The 25238-nt window shown below is 43.1% G+C and overlaps 3 protein-coding genes and 1 long non-coding RNA gene across 11 annotated transcripts in view; 3 read left to right on the plus strand and 1 right to left on the minus strand.

The window, feature by feature from the left end:
• Positions 1–8550, minus strand: part of LOC8053966 (protein adenylyltransferase SelO, mitochondrial) — a 74380-nt gene extending 65830 nt beyond the window's left edge. For 4 of the 6 annotated variants that reach the window (XM_029973903.4, XM_029973898.4, XM_042289668.1 and 1 more), the window contains exon 1: positions 7944–8550. In XM_029973903.4, coding sequence (XP_029829763.3) covers positions 7944–8359 — 416 coding nt within the window. In that variant the 5' untranslated portion in view covers positions 8360–8550. The remainder of the gene's footprint in view (positions 1–7943) is intronic. The other 2 variants (XR_006077605.1, XM_040501527.2) reach the window with 1 other exon arrangement.
• On the plus strand, positions 5891–6733 carry LOC121835462. Its single transcript, XR_006077606.1, has 4 exons — positions 5891–6107; positions 6168–6222; positions 6290–6359; positions 6420–6733. It is a non-coding gene; the product is annotated as an uncharacterized LOC121835462 (long non-coding RNA).
• Positions 8551–8764: 214 nt separating the features above from the next.
• Positions 8765–16207, plus strand: LOC8053962 (platelet-activating factor acetylhydrolase IB subunit alpha1). 3 transcript variants are annotated; one of them, XM_002400824.5, is made up of 5 exons: positions 8765–9092; positions 10145–10234; positions 10316–10432; positions 12082–12204; positions 14983–16207. In XM_002400824.5, exons 1-5 carry the CDS (start codon positions 9027–9029, stop codon positions 15271–15273), a joined length of 687 nt encoding a protein of 228 aa, XP_002400868.4. In that variant the 5' UTR covers positions 8765–9026; the 3' UTR covers positions 15274–16207. The 3 variants fall into 3 exon arrangements, with proteins under 3 accessions (XP_002400868.4, XP_040357460.2, XP_029829767.3); XM_040501526.2 differs by having other exon boundaries at positions 8812–9092; positions 10145–10432; XM_029973907.4 differs by lacking the exon at positions 12082–12204 and having other exon boundaries at positions 8845–9092.
• A 352-nt stretch (positions 16208–16559) lies between these two features.
• Positions 16560–25238, plus strand: part of LOC8053963 — a 99314-nt gene continuing 90635 nt past the window's right edge. The window contains exons 1-2 of the mRNA XM_042289690.1: positions 16560–16642; positions 22815–22951. Of these exons, the coding sequence (XP_042145624.1) occupies positions 22826–22951 (126 nt within the window). The 5' untranslated portion in view covers positions 16560–16642; positions 22815–22825. The remainder of the gene's footprint in view (positions 16643–22814; positions 22952–25238) is intronic.

Consider the following 25238-nt stretch of genomic DNA (forward strand, 5'->3'; position numbering starts at 1 on the left):
CATTTATAAGATATAACATGATCAAAAGCTTTTCAAGCCAAGGAAGTAAGAATGATGCGCGACATAAATAGGAAATATACGGAAACGCCAGTGTTCCAAGGCTATATAGCGCCAGTCCCAAGTGTGCAACCCAGCCTTGACTCGAAGAGTTCTTTGTGTAAAAAAAAAACAAACGGCCGGACGCTTTTTTTTTTTTTTTTATTAAATTACGCTCGGTTTTTTGGTGTCAGATGAATGCATGGATTGCGTGTCGGATGCGGTTCCAAATTTTGCAGATGCGGTTCGGATGCGTATACACAAAGTCTGCAGGTGTGGATCGGATGCGGGTTTTCAAACAAACTATTATCCGCGCAAGGTTCTAACCATTTAGAAGCTTGGCAATCGAGACTACATTTCCTCCTCGCGAAGAAGGACATCAAATGAATGTTAAGCAGTCAATATATATATATATATATATATATATATATATATATATATATATATATATATATAGAGAGAGAGAGAGAGAGAGAGAGAGAGAGAGAGAGAGGGAGGGAGGGAGAGAGAGAGAGAGATGTGTTTTTCTTCACAGCGTGCTGAACTTGTACCAAATTTGAAAACCTGTAATTTTTCATAGTTTTTTTTTTCAATATATAAATTATACTTCGCTTGGAAGACAGTGACACGTGCTTTATATGGCATCAATTTGAAATTTGAATCCGATGTACTCCAAAAACTCTACTCGAGAGAAAAATAATGAAAGATTGGGGCTGCAAAGGCATGTTCGGGAATGTTTACAAAATTCTTGACGATAACTACTACAATAAACATTCGTTTATATTTTGACTGGTTATTTTATACATCGATTACCCAAAAAAGTATCGACGACCTGTCGCTAAAGGTTCGAGGTTGATCGCGAATCGAACATGACAGTCGTCAAAACTCCGCCTTCCTTTCCATTTCCTTTAGGATTTATTTGCCTGACGGTCATTCGTGAGGGTTCTCGAAAAAAATCGAAGAACAATCGCCGGTACATTTTCCGTCATTGAGGATTTTTCTGAAACACACAAAATTTCGAAATCATAACGACAGAAAAAAAGACAAAAAAAGAAAGAAAGACGGTGTTTTACAAATAACCTTTATATAAGCACAATGTCACTGGTCCTGAGGGCATGCCTCTTCAGTTTCCTTTGAAATATATAGAACCACTCACAAAAATAGGTTAATTTTGCCCTTTGAGGTTCCTTCAGGACAGTGGGTCACGGTACCCAGACTTTATTTTGTTTTTGAATTTTTTTTTATTATTATTATAAATACACAGGAAAATTAAATCCGAATTTAAAATATGCGCAATTAGACAAAAATAAACTCTGACAAACCCACAATTATCAGCGAAAATGAAACCCCCCAAAACACCCTCCAAATTCACGAGAAATAAACTCCGAAAACACGCGGAATCCTAGCCGCATTTGTGACAAGATATAAGAAATTGAAAAGAAAATACGGATGCATCTCACTGCCTACATTCAAATGATTTACTGATCAACCTTTGAGAAACTTAATTGTTCATATGCCACATTTAGGGTGACCATATTCCTCAAGGTAGACAACGGGACATCCCAGTGGGGGGCGGGGGCTAAAAATTGAGATTGGGGGAAAATTTTAATGAAATAACTGCTCTCATTTCAAAACGTTACCATATTGCGCTAAGCCCTAGTCTAGGAAACAGTCACACTGCTTCGCGTCCTTCGTTGGTGTGGGTGTATTTTGCCGACGACTGAAGTTTCCTAAGCAGGACTTTTTCTTATAAGGCTCGGTTGTAAAAGTCTGCGCAATTATATAGACAAAAAAAAAGAAAAGAATTATGTCTCGAAAACGGGACATGATTCTTTATTAGGACAAAAAGACGGGACAGCAGAGGCGGATCTCAAAAACGGGACTGTCCCGGCCAAAACGGGACGTCTGGTCACCCTAGCCACATTATCATTACAAATACTTCTGATCTCATCAACTCGTAATTGAAAAAAAACCAAAAAGTTTGTTATTATCCCCGGGCCATACATCGCTCCAAAATTGATTTTAATGATTTGTTCAGTCGACTGTTTAAGATGTTTTCCCCCTCTTACTTCGTTTGTTAATTAGAGAAACGTATTGCGATGGGTCAATTGTTTCTTCAATCCTTTTCCAAATATATTTTTCCCTCCCGGGTGGGGTTAGCGATGTAACTTAATGTTTTTTTACTATTCTAAAAAAAAAAAAAAATCTTGATAGTGTTTTTTTGTTTTTCGTTTTTAAAGATTTCAGCTATCATTATTTTGTTTAGTAAGACTCATTTATTCTTGATACCCACGCTCTAAACAGCTGGTTCGCTTTTTCTGACAATCACTTCTCCCGCATTTCAGCTAGGGTACTGAATACGGACTATTAAAAGTATTTTTTCGTTTTAAATTACTTAAAATCTTGTGTATCACGCCATGGTTCTCGTTGTCGCCATACGCGGCTGCAGATTGGGAAATAGTTAGATTTTTGGTTTGCGATTACACGGCGGAATCGCGGTATTCCGGGAGAAAGTGACGTGTTTTTTTTTTGTTTACTTCTGGTAAGAGAAACGAATATGCTGCAGTCTTACAGCATTACAACAAAAATCTCAAGCGGTGCTGCGTAGCACGTTTGAAACGTCGACTTTGTGGTGGTTCCAATTTTTAGTATCGCCGCTTCAGTGGCGATAGTGCTCCACTACAAAAGCGCAATCCGTGTCTTACTTTTTTGCACAAAGCACCCCCTAAGTGGGAGGGGAAGCTTTAGTGCCTTCGGACAAAGCGTACGTCAAAACAGCTCGGTCGGGAAAAACAAAAAATAAAAAGAAAAGACGACGACGGAGAGGGGGGCACCGTTTTGGCGGGCGGTTTTTGCGAGTGTTTGGAGGGGAGGATACGCCATGTGTGGCGAGTACCGCGCCATCTGTTGCGAGTGCCGCGCCAACACGGTACTTAGTTTGCCTTTCTTCCGCAACGCGCCGCGTCGTTAACGTCGTCGCGATGGTAGGAGGAAACTGGAAGCTGCACTTCCCTAGCTTCTGAGGCGTGCTTCTCCGCAGTAAATGAGAAAAATGAAAAGTAAACGCGTAGACCCTAAATATTAAAAAGTTACTAACAAAATAAATTCAGCGACATTTTATATTCAGTTATAAAGGAAATTGCTCTAAATAAATAGGTAATATCTGGAAATATCAGGAAAAAGCTTCAATGTATTTACTGCAGAATTATTCTAGCCAATGGCGCCTTTTTCGGGCCGCCGGTACCGCCGCCGCCGCTGTCTCCGCTGTTATCCTGCTACCGCGCTCGCTTTCTCTTTTCGCGAGTGTTATTGTCACTTTTAAAATATAAAGATCAAAAGCGAGCGGACACGAATGAGCCGCTCTCAAGCCTGTGCGAGCAAGCAAGTGCGAGTCTCGATTTAGGACCGGTGATTGACAGCCTCCGTCTCGCCACTGTTCTCCATTTCATCGAGCACGGCTACAAGGGAATCGGAAGGTGAGTGACCTTTTAGAAGTTAGGCGTTGGGCTGTTCTCAGGGACAGTGAACAATTATGTTTTTGACGCCTGAGAACGTGAGGGCGGTGAAGCTGCTGCGTCGTCGGTGTGGACCTGACGCCGCGCCGTCCAGCCCGGGTACGGTGTCAGAGGGCTGCTTGGTCTCTCGGGTGCAAACGAGTTCGGCTAGAACGCCAGCTATGTTTGGGGCCGTGTGTGTTTTTCCCCTTATATGTGTTCCTCAGTCTCAGGCTTATTTAATCATAAAGTAGACCAAGGGATTTGCTCTCCAAAGTTCAATCGTAATTTTTTTTTTGCGTGTTTTGTTTACACATGAATGGCTTTTATCGAAGCTACTAATGTTTGTTTCACTTCGTGTGCAAACGAAGCCGAAGCTACTAGCACAAGCATGTTCCACTGAACCTTTGCTTGCACTGCACGCTCGCGCGTGCTTGGCGGGGGCGCTGAAAGCCTCGCGTTTAGAATGAAGTGGATCATGGTGGGTCAATGTGTGATTTCATGGGGTGTAGTTTGGTGCTGGACTCGATTCTGCAGAAGCAAAATGCGAAAGAGCGCCTATACCGTATTTGCATTCCTACAGTGGATTTTAAGCAGCTGCATAGTGCGCAGTGTTTAGCACAGTAAAATTAAAGATTCTCATTTAATCAGATATATGTTGTTAATACCATACATAAACTCTGATGTTCATTATATACTATCTCCACACACATGAAGGCACACCATCATGTCTGCACTTTTCTTTGGCAGTTTCGTGATTCACATCGCTATATATATCCACCTCTGAAAAATGCATGCACGTCTTCCCTGTTGCAGAGCACATTCTAGTCCACTCACTGCAAAGTGCACCCAGACGATTACGGGGCTTACAGTATGATGCAATTTAAGAACGTAATTTCAACATGGAGATGTTCAATTTCCTTGCACGGATCACTTTCTTGGTGCCTCGTCGTACACTGGATGCACTCCATAGATGGCAGGAAATGGCCTACTGTGGATTTGTGGGAAAGAAGGTGTGCAAGTACATTTAATGCTCTGCTTTTGTATTTGAGTGGCACTCCACTTTTGATAAAAAATTTATTTTTGACTTTTTACTGAACCCATTTTTTTTTTGTATTTTCAGGAAAGGCCAGTGAGCAGGCATTAACAGAGCCAATGGACCATAAAAATGCCCCTGGTAATTTCTACTATGGAATGTGCTATCCTTTTTTACTACCAGTCAAGTTGTGTACAAGGCAAGTTTGAACATTGTTATATGTGCCTATTTGTTTCCAGAGCTGTGAAGCAACATTTTTTGGTAATTAGCTACAAAATTACAGTTCAAGGGTTTGTATTTTGTGCCATATTTTTTAAGTATGGAACCAGTGTTTTATAGGCATCTTTAATATTCGCCTCAAGATCAAACTGTGTGGCAAATATGGTAAAATTTACTTAATGAAAGTTGTCTGCACTCATCCCTTCAAAAGGTTTTGTTAGGGTAACGAGATGTAGGAATGAGCTCCCCACGGCAAAGACTACACTCTGTTACAACCAAAAAAAAGTGCAAAAATGAGACGAAGGACGAGTGAGAGGAATGTTCACGACAGGCGCTGACTTACAACTGAATTTTTTATTAGGAAAAAACATGAAACCCTCGAACCACCAAAACACGAAACACTGCCAATTTTATTAATGTGATTACAATATTGCTTCATAAGGACATCGTTATGAAGCAATACTGTAATCACATTGATAAGATTGGCGGTGTTTCATGTTTTGGTGGTTCGAGGGTTTCATGTTTTTCCCTAATTAAAAATTTAGTTGCAAGTCGGCGCCTGTCGCTTACATTCCTCTCACTCGTCCTTCGTCCAATTTTTGCACTTTTTTTGGTTGTAATGCATCACCAACTCTCCCAAGTTGCCACTCTTAAGGCACATTCCCACCGGCGATGTAAGCAGTCGCGTGATGCGACTAGATCGCATCGCAAAAAAAATTAGATGGCCACACCGGCGCGCGCGATGAGTGAGTCCAACGCCTTCGTTGGCAAGTCGTTTCTCGAAAACTCTCCCTCCGAACGTCGTTGATTGGCTCAGCCGCTCCGCGACTAGATCGCATCGCAAAAAAGTCGGGTCGAGTCGCGACTGCTCGAATCGCGTCGCTTTTTGCCCGCAATGGTCGCTTTTGCGATGAAAGTTATCGCACGACTAGATCGCATCGCCGGTGGGAACGCACCTTTATAGTACACTCCGCTTCGCTATAACTTGGCTAAGGGTGAAAGCTATATGGCCCCCGTGAGCCAATTAAAGTGACAGAGCAAAGTACATGACAGCACTCCACGGGAGGAATGCATGACGGCTACATTGTAATGCAACTCGCTCTGACTGTCTTGCGGGGCTGCAGCGTTTGTTCTTTGCCATGTTATGGAAAAATGTTAGTACCTCACACTATGCTATTCGGCTACTAAAAGGTTTTAAAAGTGTTGTGAAATTTGTCTGCGCTCATTATTTCTTCAACTTGATTTTTTAGGTCCATGCGATGTAGCAAGGGCTGCCCAGCACACCAGAGAGTGGCACCTTAGACCATGCCACTCAGCTACAGGTATGTTGCGATTCTGGTGTGAAAGTTGCGTGCATTCATCTCTTCTTCACCTTGGTGCAGAAATGACCTTGCCATGCCAGGGACGAACACCTTACACTACACTACTCAGCAACAGGTAACTTCCAAGTGTTGCAAAATTTACCTTCACTCATACCGATACCGTCTCCAACTTGTTTTCTTAGGGCCATACGGTGCAGAGAGGACCTGCCCACGCCGGCAATTGTCACCTTACAGTATGCCACACAATTACAGGTACTTTCTGGATGTACTATGAAATTTCCCGCACTGATACCTTCTTTGGCTCTTTGTTAGGGCCATGAAAAGACAGCTGCAAGATGACACAAAGCAAGATGGTTTCCCAATGCGTAAAGATTGAACACCAACCTCCGAGATGTATCAGAAGAAAGCGCCTGTATGGATAGGACACGAGTGTAGTAATAAAACCATATTGCCAATATAAATTGGCTCAGGGTCGTCCTTTGACTGGTTACAACATATCCAGGCAAGAATAGAACGGATTTAGGCATGCGGCATCTGAATATCCAAAACTGGTCTGCAGAACAAAATTGCACGTACGTCGGACATCCGCAATGGGATCCCCATTGCGGATGTCCGACGGACGTGCAATTTTGTTCGCTCGGGCGCTCTGTCGGATGTCCTGGGGATGTTCATCGGACGTACACGGATGTTTGGTAGATCTGAATTGGATCTCTATCGGATGTTCCCGGGATATCCGAAATTGGCCTGCAGAGGGATCCCGTTTCAGATGTCCAACGGATGTGCAATTTTGTTCGCTTTGGCGCTCTGTCGGATGTCCTGGGGATGTTCGTTGGACGTATACGGACGTCCCACGGATGTTCGATATATCTGAATCGGATCTCTATCGGATGTTCACGGGATATCCGAAGAAATTCTACCCTGTAGAAATTGGCTCAGGTTAGTATTTTGACTGGTTTACAACATATCTGGGCTAAAGTAGAATGAATTCAGGCAAGCCATCCGAATATCCAAAATTGGCCTGCAGAAGGATCCCATTTCGGATGTCCGACGGACATGCAAATTTGTTACCTTTGGCACTCTGACGGATATCCTGGGGACGTCCGTCGGACGGCTACGGATCTCCTGGGGACGTCCGAATATCTTGAGCGGATATCTATCGGATGTCCAATGGACATCCAGTGGTTTGTTGATGCTTTCTAAAAATGTAACGACTTTTTCTTCTTTTCTTGAAGTGCGACATGTGTTGTTTCAAGTGCGACCCTGACTTCGATTGTCAAAAAAAAATGTAAGACACACTTTGTTTTGTTTTCTTTTTGGTTTTTGACGTGTTTTTTGTTTTGTTTTTTGGTAGTAGGTGGAGAGGGTGTTTTTTTAATCAAAGGTGGGAACTGTGTTTAGAATAAAAGGGAAAGAGATCCTATTGCTCAAGTTTGAAGGAGAATGGATGTTGCAAGCTTAGCGCGTCGACCTGTAAGCTTTACATTCTGTGAGAGAAACTGTGGCGCTTGAACTGTATAGACTTCGTCCTTGTGTGTTGGTGGAACTGACCTTGAGATTAAGACTATATAAGGAGGTGAACTAAATAAACGAATTAGCCGAGTTTGAGACGTCGTCCTGTCTATTTCCTGTCTCTTCTACGTTTTGATTGATGTTTCTATCTCTACACCAGTCTCAGGTTAATCCAACATTGTTGTTATAGTGGATATATGCCTTTTTAATACACAGATATACGAATAAAAGGGGGTTATGGCAGAACTTTGTGACATGTGTGCCTTTCGAAACACCGCGTGTGGATTGAAGAATTCAGTATAAGCATGCTTGAAGGACGTAACTCACATGGCGGCACCATCGCCCAGCTGTCCAGAGAAGTAGCCGAACTGATGGCCGCAGTAACAGTGCGCTGCCGGTTCGGAACCGGGGAGAAGTTTGTTTCCGGAGAAGTACTCGGCTGCGTCCGACCTTTCGAACTGCGCGCGGTCCAAATCCAGTAGCAGCATCGCGTCTTCGGAAACCACCACCATCTCCGGAGACTTCAAGGGAGTCGGCATAACTCGCGAAAAACAGGCTCCGCGAACCGTGCGCACGTAATTCCTACTTTCTGTGTCGATCGGCAACCGCCGTAACGCCAAGTTGTCGAACTTCAACGTTTCGAAAGTCGTCATGTTGAAACTCAAACTGAGGGCTATGCGCGAAGATGCACGGACTAAAGCTGCTACGGCACTCACGGAGTTGCGACCCTTTGAACCGATCATACACTGAGCCACGAGCCACTTCAGGGACTTCGATCACATGTTTCGACTTGATAAGAACTTCCCTACCATCGGGTGTTGCGAGTGGGTGAAATTAACATAAAATCACAAAGCAAAATCGGAAGAACGTAAGTGCGACGGACAGCGCAGAGGCGTAGCGGCGTAGCTTTGAGGCGTAGATCCGTAGAGCGCACAAGCGGAACCAGAACTAACCTGACAGCAGCCAAATGCGAAGAATCCATACAAATCCACAACCAGCTTAAAACTGCGTTGTCTTGTTTGTTTTATATATTAAAATTTTACTAATAAAAGACTATAAAAGATTCAATATTAAATAAAAAAGAACACACTTTTTAAATATTAACAAATGTATTTTATTTCTTAGTCCTAATACTCTAGCTTACTACCAATGCCAGCAAATTTCCTCGCAAAATGCATAAAAGTCTGAACTTGACAAGCCTTATTACATGTCTGTGGGCACCAATCGCACGTAGCCATCGGCATCGGTTAATTTTGTAAACACTCGTGTTGCTTACGTGAGAAACGCCGCCTGAAACTTGTATTTACCAACTTGCTCTCGAAAACAAGCATGTGCCTTTAAACCAGGCTCATAGCGAGCTATTGGGAGCTTTATATCCTGAACCTTCTTGGTCACGCTCGCGTTGAGGACATGAATCCCGCCGCAGTGCCTACCCCCGGCGAGAGCTCGGACGATGACGACCGGTGGATGTCAGTGGTAAGTGGATTGGCCCTGTCCTGTCAGCTCACGATGAGCTCCCTTCACTTGTCCCGTACGTTTGTGGGTGTCCTGAAACCGCATGGACCGCTTCTCGCTGGCCAGGGTACTACGTTCTTTAGACACTCCAGCTGCTGTCAAAAAATGCTTTCGAAAAGCAAAAAAAGTGAAACGTGTTGCTCACAATGGAAGCTTATTGCGTGTGTCTTCGCGTCGCTTAGGCGCGCAATGTGTATTAGCTCGTGCGCGTTTGCTCTTTTGCGCGAAAATACTAAATGACCATCAACTCGATTGCCGCTGTCTTCTCACCTGCGTGGGTGAGACTACACGGTGTTGCACGTCGTTGCTCAGTAACTGGTCGTTCCAGTTGTCCTTATCTCACGTCTGCGTGCAAACTCCAAAATTTGCCTAAGCTGATTTTGGTGAAGTTTCGAGTTTCTTAAGCTAGTTTGGGCAACGTTGCGCTTTGCCTAAGAAAGCTTGGGCAAGCGGGAACTTTGCCGAGACTAGAACGTAAGGGCGCAAGTGAGCTGGTGTATATGAAACATTTTAGTGGAAAAACCCGAGACTGGGGTAATGACAGACGACGACAAGAAAAGGAGAACGTTCCCCTTCTCTTCCTTGTCGTCATCTGTCATTACCTCAGTCTCGGGTTTTTCACTAAAATTGCCGAGACTAGCTTGAGCGAAGTTCAGGGTTGCCCAGATTAACCCAGGCACAGGAGCATTTATGAGTATTGTTACTAGATATTTTTCTTCTGCCGTTTCGGGAGCATAACGGCTAATAACGGATTTTTTTTGTTACTTTGACAAGTGATTACCAACACTCCAAGCCCACTCACATTATAACGACGGGAAAGCTTCTCCTCCCCAGTAGCAATATGATCTGTGGTGTTCCCAAGAATTGTGAATAAAATTATCGTTGCACCATCCTTAAAGTGCAGCATAGAAATGAGCGAAGTGTGCAAAATCTTGTGTAACTAAGAGAAACTAAAATCGTGCACTTCTGCTTCCGTTCTACAACTACCTTAGTTTTGGTTTCTTTCTTGACAGCACAAGGTGTTCCTGACCGAGGGTGCAGAAAAGGAGCCGGATGTGGTCATCTTCGGAGACTTCACGGTAGCATTTCTTCAGCAGTCCGAGGTAAACGAGCCTTCTTTGCAGCTTTATATTACTTTTGTTCTGTCATGTGGGAAGATAAAGCAAATGTTTGCTTTCTGGCAGGTGTGGGAAAAGTTGTTTGCTCCTTTGCATTGCCTCAACTTCGGCATTCCTGAAGATCGGACGCAGAATGCGCTGTGGAGGATTGAAAATGGCGAGCTGGACAACGTCGGCTCCAAGGTGCGTTGCAAGCGTGACCCCCACGATTCCGGATGGAGAGTCATGCCATCGTGGCACCGTACTCCTGACATATAGGGAACATGTGATTCTAGTCAGTCTATCCGTAAAGCAAGAGTAGATGTTTTAGCATTGCATTGTTCGTTACAATCGTAGCTGCCACATTTTTTTTTTTTTCCTCTCGATTTGATTTTTGATTGACATTGCCGGGTGGGGAAGCAGGGACAGAAGGCATTGCCACCTGACGATTCTTCCACAAAGGGAGGCTACGTGTTTCGTCCGGTTAAAATCAAAGTAAACAAAAAGCATGCTTTTAAAACCGTAAAATGAAAACTGGATGTCCCTTTCCCCCTGTGTGTATATAAGCATCATACCTTTCACATTTTCATTAATTCAAACTCGAGGGGGGCCAAAAAATTTTTTGAATGAATCAAAGATTGAATTGTCAGGAGTTTTCCCCCGTAGAGACACATAGGACGGGACCTGTATGTTAGTTAGTTATCCGCAAGTTTGAATTAATGAGAGTGACTATATGCATATCGCAACTTCTCCCACTGTCTTGCTCTCTCTCATGCTGTGCATCACTAGATGCCTTTGAGGTAAAATAAAGGAAATCAAATGGATTGTGCAATCATCTCGTCAGAATGACATCCATTATCCCCCCCCCCCCCCCTTTCCACCTTCTGATGCATTGTTTCTGACATAACTTTTCACAGCAGTTTTTTTTTTTTTTTTTTTTATATTGCTACTGAGGTTTGCTATGAGGCTTTGAGTTCAACTCCCACAAGCTCGACTAAGAAAATTATTTGTCACCAAGAGATGTCCTTCTCTTGTTTGTTTCATTAAGTAATGGGATCATCTGGTGGGGGGGGGGGGGGGGAGTAACTGGGGAGGAAGCAGGGTGTAAGCCTCATAAATATTTTGCAAAAACCACCAAGCGTAAACAAGAGCAAATTTCTGTTCCATGCTTTGAAAACGTAAAGTATGAAACGTGAAACGTCGGAGAAGTAGTTAGCCAAAGAGGGGAAAGTAATTTTGTGGTCTCTTTTGTTAGATGTGAGCCACACTATAGGACAAGTGAGCACGTCACTTTGTAAAATGCTGGTCACCCAGGAGGTTATGTTTGCAGGTGCATTGCATGGAGCCATTCTTATCCACAAAATTCCACTGAACACAATTTATCTATGCATTACTGCTTTTCCGTTGCCCCTTCTGATGATTACCAAACACGTGTTTTCCAAAAAAATAATCTCTTTATTTATTATTCAGACATGTAGACTTCATAGCTATACCTTTAAGTGATCGTTCACCAGCTAGCCTGCGTCATTAACTTTATTTATGTCAACTTCCTTTAAAAAAAAAAAAAAAAGCTGCTTATTTGAGCAAATTGTTTACTAATTTTTTTGCTTGAATGGGGCACTTAAGATAGCTCCAAGATTTGTTTTGTTCAATTGAGATGTTCAAAGAACACATTCATTCAGATTATTATTTGTTCAGTATTGCGTCGGATACCTTGTCGATGTGCTACAACCATAAAACGAAACTTTGAGAGTTGCTTTACTGCCTTTAAGAGCACCAGATGTGCAGCAGTCTCCCTTCTAGTCTTCTCTGGGAAGCATTTCAGCTTCCTTTTTTTATTGAATTGTCTGCAGGTGGTGGTGCTGTCTGTTGGATGCAACAACTCTGGCGACAGTCCAGAGGCAGTAGCAGAAGGCGTACAGGCCTGTACAGAGGCCATTAGGAAACGTTTGCCCAATGCGCAGGTGGTTGTGTTGGTAAGCAGGCTACAATGTTGTATATTATCGGTGGTTTAGTGGTTCCGAATTTAGAGGTTCCTAGCCAAGCTCTGGTCCAACCTTGAGTTTGTCTGGGGTTCTGGATACAGGGAGCAAGAAAGTTTTCGTACGAAGCACAAGAAAATTTTTGAACAGTTGCACGTCAAAGTAAAGCTTCACTTCAAACAATCGTATGACTGTCGTCCAGGCTCGCTCAAGGTGGATAGGATCGCCATTCAAATCATTTGTCAAATGCTAGCAATATTTTGTAATTCCACTGCATGGAGGCTAATGAACAAATGGCAATTTGGGTCATACTGCTGGTGGTATACCCAAGGATAATTTTTGGGGTTTTGGAGTCAAAACTATGGCTGCCCATGCACTTGAGCACCTCGTGCGTCCTTCAGAGCTATGTGTGCACACTCTTCACTTATTCTGTAGTGCTGCGGAAAGTAGTTCCCGAGTGCAACGCTGCCTCCCAGTGAAACAGCAGTTATCTTTACGCAACTGGCTCCTAATAAAGGTTGTTCACACAGGCTATGTCAAACATAACCGTGTAACTACTTGTTTAAAAAAAAAAAATGTCTATGTTTAGATGGCGTAAGGTTGATCTGTATTTGAGGTATGGTGACACTGGTTTTGCTGTAGAGGTCAAATTTAGACACGGCTGTACGACCGTTATTCTGGGGTCTTTAACATGCATCACACAGTAGTGATACACAACCGCACACTGAAACAATGCTTTTCCATATCGAAACAAGCAGAGGTCGGGGTTGAACCCAAGTTCACTGGGTTCTGCAGCGTGGGCTTTTGCTCCACTTGCTCAGAGCTGCAGTGCGTCGGGTGCTTGTTGAACGAGTACCTTGGTGTGCCACATATGAAGTATGAATGTTCCAGTAACTCATAGTCAAATGTAATCAAACACTACTGTATGAATAGATTCAGGGGTGGAACGGCTGCGCCATTTGCGCCATTCTGCGCCAGACGCATTTGTCTGCGCCATCCTGCGCCATTTGGCAGAAACTGCGCCACAGCCAATACTTCGCGCCATTGTACTCCAAATCGCACATTGTGCGCCAAAATAATTCTATTTTGTCTTGGTTTCGGTTTTTATTGACTCGATTGGCAACAATGAGCTCGTTTAGCTTGGTTGGCCTTGCGATTTTGTGTTCCATTTATTTTTCTTGTGTATCCCGAGTCGGAAGCACGCGAAAAAAACTCAGGGGTCGGATCGAAGCGCAACATCACCTGTGAATGGATTGTTATTCTTCAACCATAAGCGGTTAAGCAAGTCGGCCGAGGCGAGGTGGAGTCGTTAAGCGTCAGATAGCCTGAGGGTCTGCGGCCCGGGTTCCGGACGTCAGCCTGTTGAAAACACATTAGCGAAAGATTCCTTTTAGTGCTTCATCGTTAGAAGTTAGAATCGCATTCCTGCAAGATAAATCGTGATTTGATTGAACTGGAGATGCTGTGCGATCCGAATCCTTGCCGGCCAGCAGCTCTCACGCGAGCGGTAGATCTGCTCGACGTACTTTAATCTTGCTCTGGCTCATCGCTTCGAACATGATAACTCCGTTAATCGTAGTCTGATGCTTTAATAGTGAGTTTTACAATAGGATAAACTAAAAATTTGTTGCCCTGTTCCTCCGCGCAACTGAACGTCTATTGCTTACGAACGTCACGTGGTTCGCACATATAATTACTGTGACGAGCACGTGTGGGTCGTGCTATAAACAGTGCTGGTTTGCATTTTGAGCAGCTGAAAGCCACTCAGAAAATATCAAGGACACAATCCTCAGAAACATATGGTACTTGCTTTTTTGTTCTCACTAAGGCCTAGTTTTTGCACCTGTTACACTGTTATCCCATCTACATAGGTTCCTAACCACTCATGCTCATCTGGGCTGCTAAGCACAATTGAAATTGCTCCCGTGCTTGTCTAAGACACAGGCTGAAGTGCAATGAAAACTGATTTGAACTGCTCCTCGCCTGCTCCAAAACAGCAGTTTCAGCTGCTCCCGTGGCTGCTCCCAAATACATTTCGGGAGTTCCACCCCTGAGATTTTTACCGGCCAAAAGTATCGCTGCATTGTCGTACTTATTATTGACTAGATGCTCATTGGTAACCTGCTATGTTGACTTTTGATTCTTTGCTACACTGTAGATTTCCCTCTCGGGAATGAGGACAATATCTTTGCAGCATTACTCTTTAATAAATGAACCCAGCGCTACTTACTAGAGTTTAAACCATCCACTTTCCTGTTCCCTGCTAAGCCTAAAGCACCATGCTCTCAAGCTCTGAAATCGTCCTTGATGCGACATGCTGCAACCTTCTCGCGGCTCTGATCAGTGCAGGATCCTTCGAGAGTTCACCCATTTATGTTTCATTAAAGAGTACTTTTTCCCCAAGCATATCAATATGTCCAATCAAAATCCAGATATTGGGACCAGTTTGTATTTTAATGGTGTTGTATTAAGAATTCAGGGTTATTGGTGTTAAGACCAGGCAAGAATCTTGGGGCATGTTTTTAAATGCCCAACCTGTGGCACACACTTCATGCCCTCCGCCATGCTTTTGCTGTGCACATGCACTTGAGATGCACAAGATGCCATAGCATTGTCGAGGGTAGGATGCTTGCGCAGGAGGCAAGATAACTGAAGCTCCATTCTCATCTTGTCAAGGGTTATAGTTACTCACCTTAAAAATATATTTTCTAAGAATTGTTGACAAAAAAATTATCTGTATATATATTATATTTATTTTTTCTACTACTGCAGAAACTGCTTCCCTGCGGCCAGAAAGCCAATGCGCGGCGGGAACAGAGGCTCCAGGTGAACAACTTGCTGTCACGGGCGCTGAAGGGCCAGCCTGGCATTCAGCTGGTGGACCTGGACCCAGGGTTTGTGCGTCCCGACGGCACCATCAGCCACCACGACATGTTTGACTTCAATCACCTGAGCAAGCAGGGCTACAAGGCCGCCTTTGAACCCCTCGCAGAGCTGCTGGCCCAGCTCTTGAGGGAAGCCGCAGGGGCAGGCGACCCCGTCTCCACTCCCCAGGACGACTGAGGACGCCACGCCCCTCGCCTCTCTCCCTGCTGCGTCGTTCCACCTCGCCTCGTTCGCTCGCACGAGGCTTTGGAAGCCTGTCACGTGCACAGATGGACATTTGGGAAGTTGTGGGCGTCGCTCCAACCACTCCTGTCGAGTCCGTCGCTTCGGCTGAATTGTCACAAACGTTTGCATCAACTAGAACTTTCTGATTTGGATAGAGGGTGTGCTACTTCTCAGTTAGGCTTTGAAGATAAGCTGGCAGAATGTTTCTTTTCAGTCCTGACAAGCATCCAGAATGTTGCTAATATTTTTATCTTGCTTTTTTTTTATTGTTGCAGTTTCTTATTTTTATCTTTTCCATGGGAATTACTGTAGCAATTAAAAGTGGCATCACCTGTGTGCATACAATTAATTTTGCAAAAGATAAAATTTTGTCATATCCTTACATTGTTTCATTTATCTTAAGAAGTTAATGAATAAACATAAGTGCCTCAGATTGTTTTTCTCCAGACTTGTGTAAATTATTACTTCTTTTCTCATGTACTTTTTATTGCATTGAAGCTCATAGCTTACTATGGGCTGGTAACACATTTTTTGTCACACTTGGGGTTGGTAACTGCTTGCTGTTTAAACAAAAGTTGCAAATGAATGAAACTATACACATTGGTGTATATTTCTTGGGAGAAGATGTTAAAATTGAAATGTTGTGGAAATATATAATGCTATTTTTTGTCTGATAACTGTTACAATTTATTCAATTGTGTAAATGTTTGTCACTCACTGGTGAAAGCTAGTGGACAGCCATACACATAAGTTAAACGTTTTCTTTAAGTGGCACATTTTCTGCTTTACCTCGCGTTTCCTCATGGCGTTTTGCGAAGTGTTGTTCTGTGACTTGGCCTTTTGCACTGTTAAATGGATGGGAATAAAAATTTCACTACGAGTCGCACGTTGTGTGTGTAGACGATTTTAGTGTTTGCAGAAGTGACATCCCGCAGGTACTAACCACAAAAAGGGCGCTTTCATTAAAGTTCAGTGCAAAGTTTCAAAACTTTCTTGTGACCTTTTTTTTTTCTTTTAGCTGTTGCATTTAGGGCGCATGAAGTTAGATGTACTGCTACCCCCCTTTCCCCTCCGAAAAAAAAAAAAAAAGAAAATCTAGAGAACGGTCAACTGAGCCGATGAGCTCCGCCGAAATCAATAAACAGCAAAGACCTTTAAAACGAAACTGGCACGCCCACCTTACGGCGCGCCTCCGTTCCCGCGAGATTCTGCGAGACTTGGAAGTTCACAACTCGAGGAGGGTGATCTCCATTGTATTTTGGGATGCTTCCAATTGTTATTTGGCAAAATTTAGCCATTTAGAACGTCGTAGTCGACGCTGGTAAGTACCTGATATTTTTGCTTCTTATCCTTCCGTCAATTTGCCTCGCTAAAGCGTCCCGAAGCGGCGCGACGGTGCTCGGACGGTTCCATTTCTCGTACCGTCCCTCCACCCTCCGTTACCTTCGTCCCTTTGGTACGGTCCTTTATGTTTCCCAGCTTATTTCCTGCGGCTCGCACAGACGCTAACCCATTCGGACTCAAGGGGTGGTCATGTCTCTTGGTCGGCGTCGGCGATCGGTTGCGCGCGGACGGCGAGGACTTCGCCGCCGGCTTTACTGGCGGTTGCGCGCTGGATCAAAAGCCCTCTTCGGCGTCGCGATCCACAAAGAAACGGGCGCCATTCGGATTTCCCTCGCGGTGGTTTGCCAGATGGCCGGTGTGGCGGTCCGCTAGTTCGGCCTGTTTATCTCGATCAATCGGTAAATTTTAGAAAGTGTTTTGAGCGGTCGTTGTGATTGCTTGGGAAGGAAATATTGTGCTGTTCGCTTTACAGGCCGAGCGAATGTTAAGAACACTGGATTCAACTGCTTGTTACCTTTGGCGGTCATAAAAGAGTATGCGCAAGGAAAACCGATGAAAATGGTCTTTCTACACCGGGTCTTATGCTTCAGGAATTCCACGTGCCTGCTTTTACGGGAGATTGGCTTATTTTTCTTGCTCAACAGCGGCAGTGCTCACTCGTAGTGAAATTTCGCACGATGGCCGATACCGCGCCATTCCCAACGCATATTCACACTTCTCACTTGACAAGGCTGGTTTGTAAGGAGTCGAGCCCATCTCTTCGGATAATTTAGCTTTTTGTCCGAAACCAAATATATTAGTGTCCGGTCATTTTGCCCTCGGGTGCGCTACTGAAATGGGTTTCATTTTCTAATTGCAACATATTTGCACATTCACACCCCTTTCTTTTGTGGTTAACATGCAGTGAATTGGAGAGCTTCAATCCGAGTGATTTATACATGCACCCCTCTACACCACCCCAGGTTTAGTCTAACACCACCACCACCCCTAGAGCATCCCACAGAAATTTCTGACAGTCTGAGAACCCAGGGTAAACCCCTGGCTTGTTTAAACCTATTACTTCATTTTGTCATTCCGTCTTCAGAGCCACGGGGAAAGTGGCAGTGGGCAAAGTGCGAACAATGCTGTGCTGCAGATAATTTGCTGAAGAAATGACTATGTCCTTCCTGAAAATCCTGTGCTCCAGGCCTCAGCAATGTTGTTTGTGTATGGCAGGTGCCGGTACATCATTTCATTCACATTTCCCAGGGATGACACAAGCACGGGATATTGTATGAGTTCCACTGGTGGCCCTAGTAAGTTAAAAAAAAAGGGGGGGGGGGGGGGAAGGGGTATATACGAATCTGGTTGAAAAAATTGAATGTTGTAATTGCATGCCATTTAACCCTTAAAAAAAAGAAAAATAAGGCCAAAGATGGAATGCAAGGAAAGCCAATATTTAGGGGTATGCAAACAGTAATTTTTAAAATTGGATCAAATATGAATCCATAAGAATATCAGTCAAATTTGAATACTGGGTAGACCTTCATAAAGAAGCCCTCTTTGTCTAGAATATAGTAGGTGGTTTACAGCATACATAGTTCCCTAGAAATTGGAATGTGAGACCAGGTGCAGATGACAAGAATTCAGCAATGTGACGAAATGGATGCAAAATCTGCAAGTTGTCGTTTGAAGGATGACATGAGGCATTTCATTGAATCAGTGCCGGGGCGGTTGAAAAACTTTCACTCTCCACTGCTTTTTTTTGGTAGCATTTCTTAGTTCTACTTTGCTCATGCTGAGTGGCAGTGCCATATCAACCAGATCCATTGATTTATAGACAGAAATTTCATGCCAGTATGCTTTCTGAAAGCATATGCAAGAGCAGTTTTGTGGGAAAGTGTGCAGTTAACCCTATGTCTCGTCAATAGAAAGGTGAAACAGCACACCAGGAGTGGAGACAAGCCAGTACCGCATATGGTCATCGTGCCTGGAAGAAGAGACTACCCTAATATTCCAAGAGATACCCCACCCCTACTTTTGGCAAGATTCTGTGTTTTTTCTAAAACACCGAAAAATAGCCCACTTCTAGTAATTGCACTGCCCAGGCCAATGGTGACCTCGGAGGAAAAAGAGGACAGTTAGGCGGGCGATAAATGCTGACTGCGCAGAACAGTCATTTTTGGTTCATAGCTGCGATGACAAGCTTGTGATAACAAGCTTGAAGGTGGCGAAGTGATCATTTTGTTTGACAGTGATAGCGGGTGTTCCTTTAAAGGTCTTGAGGGCGAGTGAACCAAGCATAAACAAACTTTCACATTCTTTCGCTACAAGCTTTTTTTTCTTTTTCAACTTTTCTTGGTTATACATTGAACAATAGCCCACTCCCTGTATTTCATGTTTTTCTCTTGATTTTAGGCACACTTACTTGAGATATTACGGTAATGACATTTTATGGCACATATGGCAGTTGAGCGTTAAGGAACTTGCGAAGGAAGAATGTGATGCCAATCTGTTAAAACTATTCGAAAATTATTCAAGAAATATTGTAAACTTCGAAAATTACTTTTCGATTTGGATAATGAACCAAATAGGCGATATTCAACTCACTATTTGAAAATTATGAATATTCACACACTCCTACCAGTAATCAAAAATATGCATCTTAAACCATCTCCCAGCTGATTGACCAGATTGCCCTTTGGCTAGTTCTCCTATCTTTGAAGGGCAACTCTGGTCGAAAACAAAACCAAAATAAATGGCCAGTATCGCTTTAGTGGCACGAGATATGATCACAGCCGAAATATTTTGTCAAAGTGAAGCGGCATGCTCCACCAAAACCGATTTTAACGACACGATCAGCTGCTCTTTAGGGGGCGTCGCAATAGTACTGCAGTTGATTCCGCATGTTGTACCGCGTGCCAGAGCACCACGGTAACGTCACATTGTGGCCGTACAGCTGACGATCAGTTTCGGTTTTGCCGTAGACGCCCGAAATCAAACTTTGAGCTACGATATTTATAAAACGACACATAATATCGAGAAGAAGAAAAATTATACCTTGTGATTCAGGGACACGGACTGAGCTGAAAACCGTCGGAATTCCAAATTTGAAAATATTGACTGGAGTTGCCCTCGAAGTCGGCCTTTAAAGGGGTCATGAAACGCTTTTCCAACTTTTTCCTCTTTAGCTTTCCTCCTCAACTCATAAATCCCGCATTTCACCAAACAGTTCAAGAAGACGAAAAGAGGGGAAGCCCCTTTTGCTCGGAATCTGGTTTGAGTACCCGGTCAGAGCCATTGTCCCCCTAGAAGATTAACCCGTCGCTCAAAATTCAAGCAAAGGTTGCTTTCCCCAACTCGTTCACCCCAAAGCTGACAGTGCTGTGGGAGCTACGTGCTCGTTGGGCCAGCCACACTTGCCACGTGATCACGCTCCTTCGTGCATACCCACGCGCAGAAAATGAGGTCAGGTGATGAAAGAGAGGTGGCTGATTGGTCCGGCAAGCACGTAGCTTCCACCACAATGTCAGCTTAGGGGTGAAGGCACTAAGTGAGGTCCGGTTTTGTGTGACAAGCGTTTGGACTCAATGACGCGCTTTTGGGACCGCGGATGTATCACAGTGAAAAGGCAGAGAGCTTACGAAGGGGAGGAGGTACGAAATAGTTCGCTGTGTTTTCAAATTTTCGCACTGAAAGTCAGGCTTTTGACTTTCTACATTTTTTCTTTTGGCCCACTGAACAATGTGCTATTAGTAAAATCCCAATCTAAAATGATTTATCCCAACCCAAAATTCGTTTCATGGGCCCTTTATGGGTCCACCTTCAACAAACTGGCGGCTTGCAGCAAGTTGGTTGAATTTAGTTTTTGAGCTTGTACCAACAAGCACAAATAAAATGTATTTCTAACTCGTAGCTAGTACAGAATGTTTTCATTACTAGTCTGCTGATCAGCTAAAAAGTTTTAAGGACACATATAAGTTCTAAAACATCTTGAAGTTCTATCTCTTTCTCATAGCCTTCCAGATTATATTTGCAAATCAAACATGCTAAACAGAAAACAGCTTTATTGAAATGGTAAAAAACTTGTTAAAACAGTCGGTCTTTTTTTTTTTTCTGCCAAGCACTGTTTTAAACTTTAGTACAGGAGCATTGTAGACAATTTGGAAACTATTGCAGGTCAGAAGACTGCAATTCTTTCAAGCTTTTCTTGAACACTTCCATGCCTTTCTGGAAAAAGTCGAATAGTTCACAATGTTTTAGTGATTACTGATTTACCCACTGCCTGGCAAACCATACCTCACTGAAACTTTAGCTGTGCTGTACATAATTCATGCATGGCAAGAACACACATTTGAATTAACTAAGTTTATCTTTTGCATTGCTCCTTGTTACATGAGCCTTCTGCAGTTATCTCTCCTGCCCAACTTAGAAGCATAAAGTTTGGTTTGGCACATTCTGAGATTCAATGTCATTGAATCTTATGCTTTATTTTAGCCCTTGGTCAAGGAAGTACTACCTCATGGAGGTATATTTCTGTTATTGATGTTGTTGCTGAGCTCACTAGCAATATTGCAATTAAACCGGTGCACTATAGCGCAAGGTCCAAGCACTGAACATAAAGAGGATGTTTAACTGACAGCTTCAAGTATGTCTAAGAAAGCTAAACAAATTTATGTCCACTTTTCAGTGAGCTGGAGGAACACTGAAATACTTGTTTATATGATTTACAACATCTGGATAGGCATTTCTGTTTGATATGTAGATTTTCAAAATAAATCAGCCTTGCTAAGAAACTTCAAGTATCTGAACATTTGTAACTTTTTTTTACTAACTTGGCCTGTGATATTAATGTTATAGTAAATATCACCAATTTATATACTATATGTACCACATAACTAACATCCATGGCATGCATCAATAAAAATGTTAGCGCCCGTTAATTGTTACGCTTCAATAGATTAGTTTGTGAATTTAGATGAGATATCTGAAAAAAGTGACAAAATTAAGAATTTTTCTCTTTACTATTTCTTGCTATGTCATTAACGGCAGAATGTAGTCTTTTTTTACATTTGATGCTGTACCTCCCACAAAAAGAAAATGCGGGCAAACAACTTAATACAATAAAATATTATTTTTTTTTTTTTGTAACTTGGTAATTATCTGGGTTACAATCATACGGAATACTACAGTGAGAGAAATAAGGGTTATGGCGCAGACTAGCTGGTGAATTAAGGGAAAAGACTTCATTGAGTACTGTTTGTCCCTTCGTTTTCCCTTGTATCGAATTTTTTTTAAGTATGAATACTAAAGTGTTTTACCATGGAATACAACGGTGCTGCCTCCTAAAATGAATAAATGTATTAAGTAGTAAAGCAAGTATTTTTGCTTTCTCTCTGAAATTTCTAACTCAGATTACAACCAATATTAACCAATTAAAAATATTAATTGCAATTAAAGCATTAATTGATTAATCAGAAGGATGATCTAGGATGATCAATCAGTTGCCCAGGCCTAATCTGTAGTGATGCGCTCCTTGTTAATAAGGGAGTTGTGTTCTCTCAGAGGCCAATGTACACTTGGCACATTCCACATTTCCTGACTCTTCTTTCTGCCTCTCTCCCCACATTGTGAGAAAGAGGAAACACTATATTTTGTTTCACTCTAAGTCTAGTCGATGGGTCGTCACATGCTCATTGTCTTTGTGCATTTACCGTCACTGACTAAACCAATCGCGCACAGAAAAAAATACGCACAGGATCACAATGCATTCACTTTGTGCGAGTGTCTAGCCCGTGTATAGCAAACGCACAATGGCAATGAACATCATGATGATGCACTTCCGGCTCTAGCGTTTGATTGGCTCTGTGGCATTGTAGCGTCATTTGTGCTTGGACTTGTTGTGAAATGGATTATAGCAGGACTTTCTTTCTGGCAGAAAACAGGCTGCACACTGACCTTTCAAAATTTTTCGGTTGTAACAATATAAGTTGACGGCCTAGTTGGTTTAACATCACAAGAACAGGGAGTGCAAAAGACAAAGGACAAGTAGAAGACTGGACAGGACAAGCACTTGTCCTGTCCAGTCTTCTACTTGTCCTTTGTCTGCGCTTACTGTTCTTGTGATTTTTCAGTTGTTTTAGCAAGATTGTGTTTTCCTGCTACCACAGGTGGCTGAAGGATGGGGGAGGCATCCATGGGGGTCAAGTCGTCAGAACTTGAATCTGACACCAGTCCTTCGAGCTCCAGGGGCCCTTCGGCGGAGGTCGTCTGGCCTCCACATGCCTACGCTGACGTCGGCATGGCGGTGTGTATGCCCCTTTTGTTGGGATAACTGGAAATGGTTCCTGTTGCACAGATCATAGTATTTTGGTAGGTAATTAGGTATTTTAAAGTGAAATGAAATTTACCTCTTAGCTCTTGTAATGCCTGAAGCTGCTCTATACCTAAATACTGGAATATACAGGCATGAGTATGTGGTCAGTCTGTGATTTAGTTCACCCGAGGTTCATTGTTTTTGCATATATTTAGTCCTCTGTTTCAAAGGGGACACTGAACTTATCTTCCAACTTCTTAGGTGGGCTTCTGCATTCAGTTGCTTTCTTTAAATATAAGGGCATTCGGCCATGATTTTAAGTTTGGATGGAGTTGAGTTTTACTTAAGGGTAAATTTCAGCACACATGCACGAAACTGAGCAATTTTAGAGCACAGCTCTTAGGTGCCCGTTTCCAGCTTCAGCAGCGTCGGCGTAACTGCACGTTGCATTATGGGTAAATTTAGCAGCAAACATTTCCCGGTAAATGTAGCAGAAAAATTTCCCTGCTATATCAAGCAAAAAATTTCCCCGCTAAATATAGCGAAAAAATTTTACTGCAAAATTTAGTGAGAAAAATTCCCCACTAAATTTAGTGGAAAAAAATTCCCGCTAAATTTAGTGGAAAAAATTCCCCGCTAAATTTAGCAGAAAAAATTCCCCGCTGAATTTTGCGGGAAAGTTCCCCACTAAATTTAGCAAAAAAATTCCCTGCTGAATATAGCGGAAAAATTTCCCCGCTAAATTTGGCGGAAAAATTTTCTCACTAAATTTGGCGATAAAAATTCCCCGCTAAATTTAGCGGAAAAATTTGCCCGCTAAATTTAGAGGAATTTTTTCCCACTAAATTTAGCGAAAAAAATCCCTGTTATATTTAACGGAAACATTTCCCTGCTATAGTCGGATGCAACCTAAGAACAATCTTTTAGCTCCACCCACAAGCGCATTGCACCCATCTGAAGTGCCTCCGCCGTCGAGAAAGTAGTTTGCTAGCAACGTTGCTTTTTCTTCCTCCAGGAAACCTGTCTTAAACTACTACAATATTTATTTAATTCATTCAGGACATTTAAATAAGTTAGAATACGTTTTTGTCAACGAAATAGCTGTTTAGTAAAGAAAGAAAGAAAGTCATGTCCAATGTACCGTCTTCACAATTCATTTTCTGTCCAAGATACTGTCTAACATACCGTCTAACATACCTCTCAGCAGTGCTAAGCCTCGCGCCCGCTTCGAAATTTTCGTTGGCGATAGCGTCGCTGGTTTCTCATGTTGTCGCGCAAAAACTGCTGCAAACGCAAGCCGATACCATCAAGATTTCGTGGCCTAACCTTGGGCACGTAAAACACGGTGCAAAAAAGCAGAATAATTGTCACGAGAAACTATAGCATCGCGTTGCTAAGGCCAGCAGCCATGTTGAGCTTTTTTTTTTCAAAAGGATCGCGATTGGTCCACAGAATCGTGACGTCATGAAAACAATTGGCTGGCGTTTCTCGGCGTAGGATTACATTTTCCTCTGAGAGGCATTTCCGGTTTTTTCTTAGCTTGCAACCGATTATAAATGGGAGGGGAGCAGGAGAGGAGGAGGGGAGGTTATGGTATGAATGAGGAGGAGGTTCGAAGACAACGAAGCGCATACAGAGCGGGAACTCTGCATCTTGTTCTGGACTTCGGGCTGACTCAAGACGCATCACTTCCTTTCATTCTATGTACATAGCTGAGTCAACCCACCTACTACAAAGCATGGTGTCAGAAGTTTTGGGACTCGTCAGCTATCTTCGACGCCAGAAGTGAGCGGCCCAGTTCACAAAGAACCACTAGGTCTTCCTGACTACATCGTTCAGAACCAGGCCTGCTCGTGACGCAATCTGGACAAGCCACCTCATCGGTACAAGTCACCCCCTCGATGCCATATCAGCTCAGCGCTCCCGAACCTTTCAATTTTCATCCGGAACAATGGATGACATGGAAGCGCCGCTGGGAGCAATTTCGATCGACATCTGGATTGCACGTCAAGCCTGAGGCCGACCAGGTAAACTCTCTCATTTACCTGATGGGACCTAAAGCAGAGGAAATTTATGCGATGCTCAAGATTCCGACCTCTGAAGCTGAGGACTTCTTATCCGTCATCCAAGCTTTCGAGACACATTTCATTGTCAAAAAGAATATTGTCTATGGGCGAGCTATGTTCACTTCTCGTATCCAAAAAGATGGTGAACCAGTAGCGGACTTTATCACGGTGCTGCATGCACACACTGAGCAAGAAGTGTGAGTATGGCCAAA

Source organism: Ixodes scapularis, unplaced genomic scaffold, assembly GCF_016920785.2.
Source record: "Ixodes scapularis isolate PalLabHiFi unplaced genomic scaffold, ASM1692078v2 PGA_scaffold0__279_contigs__length_252992795, whole genome shotgun sequence".
In the NCBI taxonomy this organism is placed as follows: Eukaryota; Metazoa; Arthropoda; class Arachnida; order Ixodida; family Ixodidae; genus Ixodes; species Ixodes scapularis.